Source organism: Podarcis muralis, chromosome 13, assembly GCF_964188315.1.
Source record: "Podarcis muralis chromosome 13, rPodMur119.hap1.1, whole genome shotgun sequence".
Lineage (NCBI taxonomy): Eukaryota > Metazoa > Chordata > Lepidosauria > Squamata > Lacertidae > Podarcis > Podarcis muralis.
This window is the reverse complement of record NC_135667.1, coordinates 2,287,453-2,303,046: the sequence shown is the minus strand read 5'-3', so window position 1 is coordinate 2,303,046 and position 15,594 is coordinate 2,287,453. Positions and strand designations below refer to the sequence as shown.

The 15,594-nt window shown below is 48.9% G+C and overlaps 1 protein-coding gene across 6 annotated transcripts in view; it reads right to left on the bottom strand.

Annotated features, from left to right (window-relative positions):
• The window catches only part of GIGYF1 (GRB10 interacting GYF protein 1), a 57,069-nt gene that overhangs the window by 30,033 nt on the left and 11,442 nt on the right, over positions 1 to 15,594 (bottom strand). For 3 of the 6 annotated variants that reach the window (XM_077916782.1, XM_028702270.2, XM_077916779.1), the window contains exons 2-11: positions 10,086 to 10,335; positions 9,084 to 9,159; positions 7,790 to 7,887; positions 7,079 to 7,208; positions 5,840 to 5,935; positions 4,236 to 4,347; positions 2,394 to 2,505; positions 2,258 to 2,298; positions 734 to 961; positions 376 to 608 (exon numbers count right to left, since the gene is read on the bottom strand). In XM_077916782.1, the coding sequence (XP_077772908.1) occupies positions 376 to 608; positions 734 to 961; positions 2,258 to 2,298; positions 2,394 to 2,505; positions 4,236 to 4,347; positions 5,840 to 5,935; positions 7,079 to 7,208; positions 7,790 to 7,824 (987 nt within the window). In that variant the 5' untranslated portion in view covers positions 7,825 to 7,887; positions 9,084 to 9,159; positions 10,086 to 10,335. The remainder of the gene's footprint in view (positions 1 to 375; positions 609 to 733; positions 962 to 2,257; positions 2,299 to 2,393; positions 2,506 to 4,235; positions 4,348 to 5,839; positions 5,936 to 7,078; positions 7,209 to 7,789; positions 7,888 to 9,083; positions 9,160 to 10,085; positions 10,336 to 15,594) is intronic. The other 3 variants (XM_077916781.1, XM_028702272.2, XM_077916780.1) reach the window with 2 other exon arrangements.

Sequence of the window (15,594 nt, the reverse complement as noted above, 5' to 3'; positions counted from 1 at the left end):
GGGACGCAACCTGAAAAGATTTAACCTGAAGCATCTTCAACCCGAGGTATGACTGTATTTTTAAAAAGCAGATCAATTACAACACAAATAATAAAAACAGCACAGCACGATTTAAAAACCATGTCCTTAAGGAACAATCAGCCCCCAAAGGCCTGCCAGAATAAAGGCAATTAGTAAGCTAATAATAACCATCATCATCTTCTCCTCTCTCCCCCTAGATGAGAGCAGCCCCCCCAATGGATAAACCCTAGATCTGTGTCTGTGTGGGTGAGATAGACGGAAAGACAAATGGGGGGAAAACCCCCGAGCAGAGAAGACCTTTCCCCTAGCGATTTCTGGGGGAACGCTGTTGGAACCTAGAAACCTGCTGCACACCTTGAGGGACATGAAGGCCCCGGAGGAGTCGAAGGTCCCCATCTCCTCTTCCTCGTCCTCCAGGCACCACTCGGGGAGGCCGTCCTTGTCGTCCTCGAAGCTGTCGCTGTTGTGCCGGTGCCGGCGCCCGCTCCGCGGCTCGTCCTCCCGCTCTCGGAAGTCAAAATCGAACTTCCGCCGGCGCCCTTCTCCGCCGTGCTCCCGCCAGCCCGCGGACCGAGGGCCGCCTCCGTCTGTGGGGAGAGAGGGAGGTTTGAGGGCAAACCCATTTCTCCTTCCTGCGGCCTCTGCGGGGGCCAGAACCGGACGCCCTCTTCCTCCCGGCTCCCCCAAGCTTGCTTCTGCCGTGGGCTCTCACCTGGGCTTGCAGACCGCCAGCGCTCGCTCTCCCGCCGGGGGCCTCCACTCTGCCGCCAGCTGGCCACGGCCACAGCACCGCTGCTGGCCTCTTCCTCTTCCTCGTGCTCCTCTCGGAGGGTGCGCCAGTTGTCGCTGTCCGAGCGGGCAAACTCCTTGCGCCCCGGGGGAACCACCTCCTCAAACGGAGCCCGGGCTTCAAATAAGGAGGGAGACGGCGGCGGATAAGCTGGTAGAGTGCAATATGCTTAATCTGTGGGTCGTGGGTTTGAGCCCCATATTGGGCCAAAAGCTTCCTGAATTGCTGCGGGTAGGGCTAGATGGCCCTTGGGGTCCCTTCTAACTCTATTAGGGCCGTTCCACCTCAGGGACGCAAATCAGTGGGATAGGACCTGCCACACCCACCATGAAGGCAGCTTTTAAGCAGGGAAATTGATGGGGCGTCTATGGCTTTGTGTGTGTGTGACTTTCATGGAATCATAGAACTGTAGTCAGACGGGACCCCGAGGGCCATCTAGTCCAACCCCCTGAAATGCAGGAATCTCAGCTGCAGAAGCTGTGGCAAGTGGCCCTCCAGTTTTAGTTTCAGAACCTCCAATGTGGTTCTGAAACCACCACCTTCCGTGGTCATCCATTCCACTGTTGAAAGGTTTGTAACGGAAGTCCATTCATTTATTTTTCATTATACAGGCTCTATGACCAATTATTTCAAAACCCATCAAGCTGAGGCTGATGAATTAATTTGTGTCAAATCTTTGCAAGCTTATTTGGTAGAGACACATTGCTCATGAAGGAAAACGGGATGGCATGCAGACTTCCGGTTGATCGCCCGGTTAATGGCGGACGGGAGCTCTTTCCACTGAAAGAGCCCCGGCGCCTTGAAGACTGGGGTGACCGCAAGAGCGTTGCGGAACCCCGAAAAAACCTCAGATTGAGCAGTCTGAGGACCTGGTATTCCTGCAGGTACCCCTGAGCGACGCCCCCGCAAGCTCTAAAAAGAGCCCTGAGAGCGAGCGTAGGGGTCTCTAAGCCAGACTTTAGGTGCGAAGGGTCCAGTGTGGTCCTCTGAGCCCTCCCACCCCAGCCAAGATCTTACTGGCCTGGGCCAGGTGCGAAAGAGTAGCTGGGAAAGATGAAGCAAGCACACACACACACACACACACACACACACACACCCCTTGCAATTAAGCGCTTCCCTGGCAAGGCATATGCAAAAAGAAACTGCGTACAGGTGAGTTGGCAGAATGGTGAGAGAGCTATGGAGTGCCCCGCCCTCCAGAACCAGAACAGGCGAGTGAAGCCCCCAGCAACGAAAAGCAGCAGGCCGCTTCAGGAGAGGGATAGCTCTCCTCTGCTACCAGTAACGCCCGCAGGCTAACAACAGCTCCTCGCTTCAAAGGGGGCTGGCAGGACCAGTTCCCTTCCTGCACAAGGTAGGAAGAAAGCTAGCGGGGGCAAACTGCATGTAGGACGAATCTTGCCAACCCGCTGAGCACCCTGCGATCTAGGTGGGAAATCACCGTACCTCCTTCCCGTCGGATGGGCTTCTCAAACCGTCGTTCTCCTCTGCAGGAGAAGAAGAGGGTGTCAGAGCAAGGAAAGAGGGCAGCAGGTTCCCACAGCGACCCGCAGACACAGCTCCCCCTGGGACCCCTACTCACCGGTCATCCCAACTCTGGCTGCGGTGTATCTCGCGGACCCCACCGCGGCCAAACGCCCCTTCTGCCTCCTCAATGCTTCTTTGGTAAAAGCCACTCTCGCCACGGCCACGGCCTATTTAATTGCGGGGTGGAGAGAGGCAAGGTGTCAAAATAACATTGATTGATTGACTGCATGTATATCGCATCCTGGGACACGGGTGGCGCTGTGGGTTAAACCACAGAGCCTAGGACTTGCCGATCGGAAGGTCAGTGGTTCGAATCCCCACGACGGGGTGAGCTCCCGTTGCTCAGTCCCTGCTCCTGCCAACCTAGCAGTTTGAAAGCACGTCAAAGTGCAAGTAGATAAATAGGTACCACTCCGGTGGGAAGGTAAACGGCGTTTCCGTGCACTGCTCTGGTTTGCCAGAAGCGGCTTAGTCATGCTGGCCACATGACCCGGAAGCTGGACGCCAGCTCCCTTGGCCAATAAAGCGAGATGAGCACCGCAACCCCAGAGTCGGCCACGACTGGACCTAATGGTCAGGGGTCCCTTTACTTATTCTAGACTGCATCAACAGAAGTCTAGAGTCCAGATCAAGGCAAGTCATAGTACCATTCTATTCTGCCTTTGTTGAGCCACACTTGGAAGTCCTGTGTCCGGTTCTGGGTGCCCCGGTTTAAGAAGGATGTTGACAAGTTGGAAAGTGTGCAGAGATCTGGAAACCAAGGGTCTGGAAATCAAGCCTTGTGAGGAACGGTTGAAGCTGTACGCCGGCTCCCTTGGCCAATAAAGCGAGATGAGCGCCGCAACCCCAGAGTCGGCCACGACTGGACCTAATGGTCAGGGGTCCCTTGACCTATATCGCATCCTTGTCTTTCCAAGGAGCTCAAAGGCGGAAATGTAGACGGTTCTCTCCCTTCCTCCCCTAATTCCCTCAACAAGGTAGGTGAGGCTGAGAGAGACACTGACCAGCCTCCAAGCTCACCCATCCAGGGAGCTTCATAGCCAAGCAGGAGGATTTGAACCCTGATCTCTCCCAGGTCCTAGTCCAGCACTCAAACCACGGCACCGGCTTTCAGAAACAGGAACCCACTCGCCGCCTCCCCAAGTGAGAGCAGGGGAAGGTGGCAAGACAGGAAGAAGAAGAAGAGTTTGGTGTTAGAAGAATGTTGGAATGAAGTGATATGGCTTTAGTAGAAATGTTATAAGGAATTACGTATAAATAGATTAATAGAATATTCAAGGAAAAATAAGGTTAGAATGTGTTAAGATAATTATAGGATAGAAAACAGAGGAAGATGGAAAGGAATTGCTGAAACAACTAATAGAAGTGGAATACAAAAAGGGAGGTGTGAGGAGGTCGTGGAAATAAGTGTATGAAAGACAAGATATTGAAATTGTTTGATGTGTTTTAAACTGTTCTTGTTTGGTTATGTTAGTTTAATGTGTCAGTGTTATGTAGTGTTTTTGTATTATATTATATTGTATTGTTCTGTTCTTTTTTCCCCCCCTTCTTTGTAGTGTTGTGTTTAAATTGTTGGAAAAGTAATAAATATTATTTTCAACACACACAAAAAGAGAAGAGTTTGGATTTGATATCCCGCCTTTCACTCCCTTTAAGGAGTCTCAAAGCGGCTCACAATCTCCTTTCCCTTCCTCCCCACAACAAACACTGTGAGGTGAGTGGGGCTGAGAGACTTCAGAGAAGTGTGACTGGCCCAAGGTCACCCAGCAGCTGCATGTGGAGGAGCAGGGAAGCGAACCCGGTTCACCAGATTACAAGTCCGCCGCTCTTAACCACTACACCACACTGGCTCTCAGGAGAGGGAGCCAACCTGCCCGCCCCCAGGATGCCTCCGTACCTCGGCTCCGGGTGCTGCCTCTCCCCCGGGAGACTCCGGCCGGGGCAGCCCCAGCCCCCTTTCCCATCAGCCTTAGCACCGCAACACTGTTCACAGACATGGAGAAGTTCCTCTGAAGCAGATTTGGGAGAGAGAGAGAGAGAAAGAGAGCAGAATTTGAGAAGAGGCGGCCTCTGGATCCACGCTTTGTCAAAAGCATCACGAAGACTGTAAGAAGAGACTGCTTCCCTTATATTCCCAGAAAAATATCTTTAAACGAACCATAAGGGCAGTGGCAACTAAAAACGATCTAAACTCTATGTACACATCTACATGCGCCCCATTATATTTTAAACTCAAGGGAGGTCAATGAACATACATCTTATTTTAATGAATGGACTTCTGCGCAACTTCGGAAAGCTTTTACAGAGTTACGATTAAACACAATAAACTCTGCTTATAGAGATGGGAGACACAGAGGCATGCCAACAAACGAACGTGTTTGCATTAGGGGATGTCCTGAAGTAGAGGACCTTATGCATTATATCTTGCGCTGCTCCTTATATAACAAAGCAAGAGAAAGATTTTTAACACCTATAAGGACAAGGTCCCCTGGCCAGAACCCGTCTGACATGATTTTATATCTCCTCGCAGACACAGATAAGTATGTGACCTGGCATGTAGCACTCTTTGCAACTGCTGCTAGGAAAATTAGAGCAAATTATATAGCCAAGGTAGCCACCAACTGTAAAGGAGATGAATTTATTTGACCCTATCTACATCAAGCTATATTCTATCTTTATCACCAAACTCCAAATATAATTGCACACTGTATTAATTAACATTAATTTTTAATACATTAGTGGCCATGTGACAATTTTAGCTTATAAATTTTATTGTTGAATGTCTTAATTTATATACAGTGGTGCCTCGCAAGACGAAATTAATTCGTTCCATGATTTTTTTCGTCTTGCGATTTTTTTCGTCTTGCGAAGCACGGTTTCGGGAAAGTTTTGGAAAAGCTTCAAAAATCACAAAAGTCTTCAAAAACCTCAAAAAAGGCTACCACACCGCGTGCTATGAGTTGCTCCTCGAAGTCAAGTCGCAACTGTATTAATGGTGTTAAGAAAAAGGAAAGAAACTTGCAAGATGTTTCCGTCTTGCGAAGCAAGCCCATAGGGAAAATCGTCTTGCGAAGCAACTCAAAAAACCAAAAACCCTTTCGTCTTGCGAGTTTTTTGTCTTGCGAGGCATTCGTCTTGCGAGGTACCACTGTATTAGGATACTTTTATAGCTCTGTTTAGAGTAGGAAATGTCTTGATAAATTTTTTTTTTTTGTATCAGTCCACTATATTTTCTTTGAATTGTTGGATGATTCTGAGTACATTGCGGCAACCTTTGACCATGTGCAATAAAACTGACTGACTGCTGGGTGTGGCCAAAGGGGGCCCATCAGGCCCAGCATCCAGTGCCCCAATGGGGAACCAGGATCCAAGCGCAGGAGCAAAACTCTCCGCTCCTACGTTTTCCAGCAACTGAGATTCAGAATCGCGGCTCCTCCGACCGTGGAGGGCACAGCACAGCCGTTGCGGCTAGGAGCCGGCCTCCACCGCCACTGCTTTTACCTGCTCCTCTTCCGTTAAGGGAACCAACGCCAGAGGCTGCAGAGGATCGTCCTGGAGAATGGCAGAGAACTCTTTATCCTGGATCTCCTCCGGGACCTGTGGAAGGAGGAGCGCGGAAAGGAAGCTGTCAGGAGCCCACACAGCTTCTTCCCGACCCAAACCAACGCTCTGGCAGGCGTCGAACTCAGAGACGGGTGGGGAAAGTAAAGAAGATACAGGAAGTGGGGCAAAGGAAGCAAGCTGGCATCAGCAATTGCTGTTCCCTTTCAGCTTAGCAAAAGGGAAGGCACCGTATTTTTCGCTCTATAAGATGCACTTTTTCCCTCTTACAAAGTAAGGGGAAATGTCTGTGCGTCTCATGAAGCAAATGCTGCGCGGAGGAGGGAGGTCCACTTTGCTGCTTTAAAGCGAGCCACAGAGGAGGGAAGGAAGGGGAGCCACGGTCCCCCTCCGCGGCTCGCTTTGAAGCAGCAAATTTAAAGCAGCAAAGCAGACAAGGACTGCCTGATTTGCTGCTTTAAACAGTTTAGTGCAGGGGTCTGCAACCTTTAAGACAAAAAGAGCCACTTGGACCCGTTTCCGAAGAAAAAAAAAACTGGGAGCCGCAAAACTCGTCATTATAAAAATAACTTTTTTGTCACTTTTTTATTATTTCTTTGTTTGACCCCTCAGAATTACTCCTCCTCATAGAAATAAACGTTAAATTAACAAGTTACCTTTTTGTGTGTGTGTGATCTTCACTCCCCTTCAAAACAGTGACCAGCGTACATGCCCCTTTTCAATGCAGTGACCAGCGTACATGCCCCTTACAATGTAGCGGGCGGGCGGGAAGGAAGGTGATGTCGGGACGGTGCGTGACTAACGCACGCACCGCCCCCATGCGACGTCACAGCCAGTACAGCGCCCGCCACAGTGGGGAGTGTCGGGGCGCACAATGCGCCTCCTCCCCTCGCTAGTATCTGCCCCGGAGCCGCGGCAAAGGTGTAAAAGAGCCACATGCGGCTCCGGGGCCGCGGGTTGCTGGCCCCTGGTTTAGTGCAACATTTGATTCAGAATATTTTCCCCCCGTGTTTTCCTCCTCTAGAAACTAGGTGCGTCTTATGGAGCGAAAAATACGGCAATTCAAAGATTATAAACAGAGAGGAGAAGGCAATTTGCACCTGGGTCCACCCCACCATCCGCCCCGGGTCAAGCAGCCCTACACGCTGGGGGCACGACCCGCAACCGTGCGGCACTCACCTTGTTGTCTTTCACGTAAAGTGCTAACATCTCTTCCCGCCCGTATCGGTATTCAGCTAGCTTGTACTTTGGCATGGCAGGGGAGGGTGGGGGGGAAGCGACGCTCCCGCCACTGGAGAGAGCGCGGAGCCTGAGGAAAGAGGGAGGAGGAGGGAGGAGGTGTGTTAGGCGAAAAGCAGGGAGGAGGGAGCTGTCTCTTCCCACTCAACCCCTCAGGTCCAGCAAGTCCTCCTTTCCCACTGGAGGTCGGCTGTTTGCCCCGGCTTCCCTCTGCCCCAGAGGGCCTTTCTGGGCGCAGCACAGCCTCAAAAGACACACACTCAGAACGGCGGGTGAAATTGATGGACTATGCAGAATTGGGTAAATTAACAGGAAGGATTCGAAACCTGCGGGGCCAGAGATTCTTAGAAGACTGGAGTAAATATACGAACTATTTGAAAAGTAATGGTAATGAAGAGATTACGCTAGTAGGACTGCAAGAAGTTTTGTAAGGAGGATTATTTGAAATATTGAAAGACTATGAGGAGAATGATAATGAAGAGTAACAGAGAAATTAGGAAATGCAGAATAAGTGATAAAGAACGGAAAATCATCAGAGGTGTTGACGGAAGTCTAAAACATTGTATAAGAGAAGAAGTTATGTTATAGGATTGTTGGAAATGGTATGTTAAAAAACCCAATAAAAATGTATATAAAAACACACACACTCACCACTCTGGCCCAAAGTTCAGTGTCTCGGCTGCCATCTCTACCGCTCCTGGGCTGGCTTTCCTCTGGCGCTCGTCTTCTTTCTTCTCTTCCCCAAAAACCTGGTATTCATTGTATTTAGTTATCTATTGCATCCACAGCCCACGTTCTCCCTCCAAAGGAGCTCAGAGTGGCTGATGTGGTGGTTCTCCTTTTCCTCGTTTAACCCCCACAACAACCCTACCAAGGTAGTTTAGGCCGACAGGCACTGACTGTCCCCCCCCCCCCCTTGACGTCACACCCAGTGAGCTTCCCGGGCCGAGTGGAGATTCGAACCCTGGTCTCGCCCGGGTCCTAGTCCGACACTCTAACCGGTGGCTCAGTGGTAGATGGAGAGGGGTGTCAAAGGACCCTTCAGGATTTGACCTCCTTCCGCCGGGCCTGTAAGACAGAGCTATTCCGCCTGGCCTTTAGTTTGAATTCAGCCTGATCTTTTATTTCCCTTCCCTCTCCTTTTATGAAGATCACCTGCTCTGAGACCCCACAGCTAATTCTCCCCTGGTCTCCTTGCTGGCCCAAGTAGGACCAACTCAGCCAGCTAACCCTGGGGATTATCTAATTGATTTTCGAATTTTATTGTTATTCATGTTTTTATACTGTTTTTTATGCTGCTTTTATAATTATCATATTTTTCACTCTATAAGACACATTTTCCCCCTCCTAAAAAGTAAGGGGAAATGTGTGTGCATCTTAGGGAGCGAATGCAGGCTGCACAGCTATCGCTGAAGCCAGAAGAGCAAGAGGGACCAGTACGCACCGATTCCTCTTGCTCTTCTGGCTTCAGGGATAGCCATGCAAAGCCTCTTGAGCGCAGCCGGAGCGCTCCTGCCTCTTCGCTCAAGAGGCTTTGCGTTGCTTTCTTGTTTCCCTCCTCTAAAAACTAGGAGCGTCTTATGGCCGGGTGCGTCTTATAAAGCGAGAAATACGGGGTTTTAAATGTGTCGTTAGCCGCCCTGAGCCCGGTTTTTGAACCAGGAAGGGCGGGGTATAAATAAATTATTATTATTATTATTATTATTATTATTATTATTATTATTATTATTATGGCAACCAGAGCAAAAGGGTTTCTCAGTTTGAGACAAAGCGCACTCACATCCCTACAGAGTTAAGCCAAGAGGTGGAAAGAAGGAAGAAAGGGGTCTCTAGAGAACTAGAGGTTCAGGGTCCTGGGCTTCTGGGCTGGGGGTGGCTGACAGGAGGAGGAGGAGGAGGAGGAGGAGGAGGAGGAGAAAGGGGGTCTTTCAAAGAGGCTGCCCACCTGCGTTATAGCTTAACAAGGATCTGCCCTGGATCACCCCCTCAGGTTGGGAAGTCCAATCACAACAGCAGGGAACCTGCAGAGAAGAGAGCAAAGGTGTATTACGGCTTGACGCTTATTCAAACAGAAGGGCTGGTGATTTGGGGGATGCGATGCCCAGAAGCCTGGGGGGCTGGTGGCCCAGGAATCCCAGACGGGTGAGGCGGGCATACTGCCTCCGCTGCCCCTCTTTGCATGGTCTGGGTCCAGCGTGCCACTGACTCGCCAGAACAAATGACAAGCAGCCCAGCAAAAAAGATGCTTGTGCTTCAGTGGCAGATGAAGATGATGGAATTCATGGAGCTGGCTGATCTCACTGGGAGAATCCGCAACCAGAAAGGAGAGGACTACCAAGAAGACTGGAAGAAATTTAAAGACTATTTGAACAAATATTCTAACATCAAAGATATGTAACCACTTGGAAAAACCAACCAGGCCTAGGATTAAATTAGATTTAAATATATGAATAAGAAAACGTACTGTAAGAAAGGTAAAGAAATTGGAATAAGACTGTAATATGGTTTTTTGAAATAATGATATTGGAAACTGCTACATTCAAATTAAGAGGAAATTCAGATGGAGGAGATTAGAGGAAGTCAATTAATGTATATGAAAAAGGATTTTAATTAATTAATTGAATTTCTCTCCCCCCCCCCCGTTTAGGTATTTTAAGTTTGTTATTCTTTTTTTTTCTTTTCCTTTTCGCTTCTCTATTGTGTTGTTGCATATTTTCTTTTCTGTTATGTTTATTGAAAATTAATAAATATTATTGGGGGGGGGGAGGTGCTTGTGCTCCTTCCCTGTCCCAAAACTACAATCGCGTCTGCCCACTCCGCAGCCACGCAGCATGGGTGGTTCGTAGCTTCCCCTTCGGCCTAATCTGGCGCTCTATTGGGGACTCCCAGACGGAGAGAGGGAACAACAACAACAAATAATAATAATAATAATATAACCACCCTATACCTGTATATCTCAGCAGCAACCCCACAGCACGCCGCCTCCTTGCCAGCGGCCACGGGGATGGGGGTCGCCGGCAAAGCCAAGAGCGCGGCCGGAGGTGAGGGAGAGTCGGCCTCCTTGTCTGACGCGAGCGGTCCTCCCAGCGGCGCTGCTCCCGGAGCCAGAAGCCACGGGCGATTTCCCCAGAAGGCTGCTCGGCCTTGGGGCCCCCGCGACACGACCTCCGCGGCTCAATTCACATCGGAGAAACTCTCTGGAAGAAGAGACAGAGGAGGGGTTGGCGTCCATGCGCTCCTGTGGGGAGACTGCTCAGACATGGGGCTTTAGGTGCTGACCTTGAAAGCCCTGAATGGCCCCGGTCCAGTAGACCTGAAGGAGAATCTCCACCCCCATCGTCCAGCCCAGACACTGAGGTCCAGCTCCGAGGGCCTTCTGGCGGTTCCCTCCCTGCGAGAAGTCAAGTTGCAGGGAACCAGGCAGAGGGCCTTCTCGGTGGTGGACCCGCCCTGTGGAACACCCTTCCACCAGATGTCAAAGAGAACAAGAACTACTAGACTTTTAGAAGACATCTAAGGGCAGCCCTGTTTAGGGAAGCTTTTAATGTTTAATAGGTTATTGTATTTTAGTGTTTTGTTGGAAGCCGCCCAGAGTGGCTGGGGAAACCCAGCCAGACGGGCAGGGTATAAATAATAAATTATTATTATTTAGTTCACCTGGCCGTAGGCCGACGGCACGGGGCTGGGAGATGGGGAACCGCACTAGCCGGCTCCTGCCTTGTAGAAGGTTGCTGCGCTTGGGACTTTTTAAGTTTAGACAAAACCCTCTCCTTCCTTGGAGGGGCTGGGTGGCCCCCTGCCTCGGATGCTTTGGATAAGATTGCAGGGGGCTGTGTAGTGGCCAGGTGGGATTACTATGAGGAATTACGAAATACGAAGCAAACCCTTGTGTCGGAGATGAAAGCATTGCGCTGACTGGGTTTGATTCATTGACAATAGTTTCTGATCGAATCCCACAGGCCTCTGCATCTCTGCCATTTGCTTTCTCTACACCTGACAGGCACATACAGTGGTGCCCCGCAAGACGAATGCCTCGCAAGACGAAAAACTCGCTAGACGAAAGGGTTTTCCGTTTTTTGAGTCGTTCCGCAAGACGAATTTCCCTATGGGCTTGCTTCGCAAGATGAAACGTCTTGCGAGTTCTTGCGAGTTTGTTTCCTTTTTCTTAAAGCCGCTAAGCCGTTAATAGCCGCTAAGCCGCTAATAGCCGCTAAGCCGCTAATAGCCATGCTTCGCAAGACGAAAAAACCGCAAGACGAAGAGACTCGCGGAACGGATTAATTTCGTCTTGCGAGGCACCACTGTACAGTGGTACCTCGCAAGACAAATGCCTCGCAAGACGGAAAACTCGCAAGACGAAAGGGTTTTTTGTTTTTTGAGCTGCTTCGCAAGACGATTTTCCCTATGGGCTTGCTTCGCAAGACGGAAACGTCTTGCAAGTTTGTTTCCTTTTTCTTAACACCGTTAATACAGTTGCGACTTGACTTCGAGGAGCAACTCATAGAACGCGGTGTGGTAGCCTTTTTTGAGGTTTTTAAAGACTTTGGTGATTTTTGAAGCGTTTCCAAAACTTTCCCGACACCGTGCTTCGCAAGACGAAAAAAACCGCAAGACGACAAAACTCGCGGAACGAATTAATTTCGTCTTGCGAGGCACCACTGTATAAGGATTCTAAAACACAGGCTAGCTGTTCATCAGGCATCCTCAGTACATAAAGATAGGAGGCTACTTTGATGTAGTTTAATCTTTAGATAGATCTTAAGGGCCAGGAAGGAGATGGTAAATACTGCCACTCCTGTTTACCACTTGTTTATGACCTTCTGGGGTTTCCTAAAAGCATTCCTCCTCGCTTCCTCTTTTATTTACTCTGAACTACATATGCATGCTCAAATAGGAAATAGTTTCTTTGTAGTTTTAACTTTGTCCCACGTGGGGTTTTTTGAAATGCTCAGAGGAAATCTGATTGGTTCTTATGAACACTGTGTAAAAAGTTCTTTTGTGAATAAAACGACCTGGGCCAAGGGGTGGGCAGGAATTATTATACGCACTCCTCCCAGAGTCTTGCCGGTCAAGCCTCGTGTGTATTCTATTAATCAGAGTCCAATCCTTCTTTTGCTTTGGGAACGCTACAGGGTTGGACTAGATGATCCCTGGGGTCCTTCCCAAGTCTACCATTCTATGGCCAGATAGAAGTTTAAAGTTCCACATGACATGGAGAAAGGAGAGGAGAGATTTTCCCTTCCCGCTCGCGTAACACTAGAACTCATGGACTTCTTCTTCATCCAGCACATAGTTAACCTATGGAACTCGCTGCCACAGGAGGCTGGGATGGTGACCAACCCAGATTTTAAAAGAGGATTAGGCAAATTCATGGAAGAGAAGAGGCCTATTGCCTCTATATCTATATGGTTGTTGACACTCTCAAAGAACTGTAAGGAACATGTGAGATGGGACTTGCTCTTGCAGAAGGCATGCTGGTTCTGCCTCAGCAAGATTTTTCTTCTATACGCTTTTTAAATCTTTAACAATAATTACCGCCAGTTTTCGTGGGTCAGACACTAAGCTAATGGCCTGTAATTTCCACGATCCCCCTGGACCCCCTTCTAAAAAGTTACGGTGGCTACTTTCCAGTAGAGGCTGATCATAGGGGCAAGTAATTTTGTTAGAAGGTCAGCAATTTCACCTTTGAGTTCTTTTAAGAACTCTCATCTGGACCCAGAAATTTGCCAGTTTTAATGTTATCTATTAGTCTATCTTCCTGCCAACCTAGCAGTTCGAAAGCACGTCAAAGTGCAAGTAGATAAATAGGTACGGCTCCGGCAGGAAGGTAAACGGCGTTTCCGTGCGCTGCTCTGGTTCGCCAGAAGCGGCTTAGTCCTGCTGGCCACATGACCCGGAAGCTGTACGCCAGCTCCCTCGGCCAGTAAAGCGAGATGAGCGAGGCATAACCCAGAGTCGGCCACGAATGGACCTAATGGTCAGGGGTCCCCTTTACTTTTATTAGTCTGTCTATCACCTATTAATTTTGCCTCTAGAACTTCATCTCTCGTCACCACTATCTACCTCGGTTTCTCAGACTTCTTTCCTGCAAAAGTTAGTTCAGGCCCCTGGGATCAAGCAGTTATGCTTTTGTATGAAAATTAATCAACATTATTGGGGGGGTGGAGAAAAGAAAATGCACTGCTGAACCTTCGGTCGTTTTTATTTGATTTGATGCTGGGGGCTATTGTTTGAAACCGAAAAGGTAGATAGAGAGAAAACGAAAGAGAAGGAGCAGAGAAGGTGAGTCAGAATAATCCCAAGAAGAAAGGAGCGCAATTTAAGGGAGTCCCACTCTACTTGGAAATCCTGAGTTTATGGATCAAGAAGAACATCTGGAAAGCGAAAAATTGCCAGCGAATTTTTAAACTGAAAACCACTGAGAACACAAAAGCAGCGCCACCTAGTGGTAGGAGGGGGAACGACTTCATGTGAGTTTGGGCTTTAAAGTCCACGTCTCTCCTCTATGGATTTTTGGGACATATGCCATTAGCTGCAATAATCTGCCTTCTTTACACAGGTAATTTTTTTACATAAACCTGCTCACCTGCGTTAACCTACTAATGGGGCCAGAACAGATAATTCAACAGTCCTTAGTAAAGGATGCTGTGATTACTAAGACCCAGCAAAGACAAGTCATGCCAGATAAATCTTGTTTCTTTTTCTGATAAAAGTCACTTGTCATCACAGAAAACAGTGGCAAGTGGGGTGATGTGGGGTCCTGTCCTGGGCCTGCTGTGGTTCAACATCTTTGTAAACAACTTGGACGAAGGAATTGAGGGGATGCTACTCAAATTTCGCAGGTGACAATAAATGGGGAGGGGTAGCCAATGCCATTGAAGATAGATTTGGGATTCAAAATGAATTTAACAACATTGGAGACCTGAGCCAAATCTAACAAAATGAATTGCAACAGGGAGAAATGTCAGGTTCTGTATTCGGCAGGAATGGCCAGCTGCACAAATGTTGAGGGACGTCTGGCTTGTCAACCGTAAGTGTGAAAAGGATGGAGGGGTCTTAGTAGACTGTAAGCTTAACACAAGTCAATAGTGTGATGCAGCAGCAAAAAAAGCTAATGCTATTCTTGTTGTTTAGTCGTTTAGTCGTGTCCGACTCTTCGTGACCCCCTGGACCAGAGCATGCCAGGCTCTCCTGTCTTCCACTGCCTCCCGCAGTTTGGTCAAACTCATGTTTGTAGCTTCAAGAACACTGTCCCACCACCTCGTCCTCCGTCGTCCCCTTCTCCTTGTGCCCTCCATCTTTCCCAACATCAGGGTCTTTTCCAGGGAGTCTTCTCTTCTCATGAGGTGGCCAAACTCTTGGAGCCTCAACTTCAGGATCTGTCCTTCCAGTGCGCACTCAGGGCTGATTTCCTTCCGAATGGAGAGGTTTGATCTTCTTGAAGTCCATGGGACTCTCAAGAGTCTCCTCCAGCCAAAATTCAAAAGCATCCATTCTTCAGCGATCAGCCTTCTTGATGGTCCAGCTCTCACTTCCATACATCACTACTGGGAAAACCAGAGCTTTAACTATACGGACCTTTGTTGGCAAGGTAGTGTCTCTGCTTTTTAAGATGCTGTCCACTCCATGGACAAAGACAATGCTATTCTAGGCTGCATCAATGGAAGTCTAGTGTCCAGATCAAGGGAAGTAATAGTCCCACTCTATTCTGCCTTGGGCAGACCCCACCTGGAGTCCTGTGTCCAGTTCTGGGCACCCCAGTTTAAGAAGGAGATTGAAGCAGGAAGGTGTGCAGAGGAGGGAGACCAGGATGATCAAAGGGTCTGGAAACCAAGCCTTATGAGGAACGTTTGAGGGAGCTGGGTATGTTCAGCCTGGAAAAGAGAAGACTGAGATAGGACAGCCATCTTCAAGTCATCACATGGAAGATGGAGCAAGCTTGTTTTCTGCTGCTCCAGAGGGCAGGATCGAAACGGATTCAAATGACAAGGAAGGCGATTCCGACTAAATACCCTAAATACCGTATTTTTCGCTCTATAACACGCACCAGACCATAACACGCACATAGTTTTTAGAGAAGGAAAACAAGAAAAAAAATATTCTAAACGAAACAGTGGATGTATGATTTTTGTGGTTCATGCTATGGCCACAGACATGCGATCTGACAGTGAGTTTGGAGTAGCCCAATGCAAAAATCCTGAGGATCCATATGGATCCATGCTTTGTAACCACGTTTTAAGTGGGGAGGGAAGGAAAAGCACTCAAGGGACAAGGAGCACGCATGGGGTGTGTGGAGAAGGATGCTGCTAATAATGCTATTTAGCGAGCTGAGTTGGGAGGAGAGAGGGACAGAGAGCCTGCTTGCTTTAAAGGAACCAACTGGACAGGAGCCGCTTACACTCGTGTAAGCGGCTCCTCTCCTCTCCCGCTTTGCTCCTTTAAAGAAGCAGGCTCTC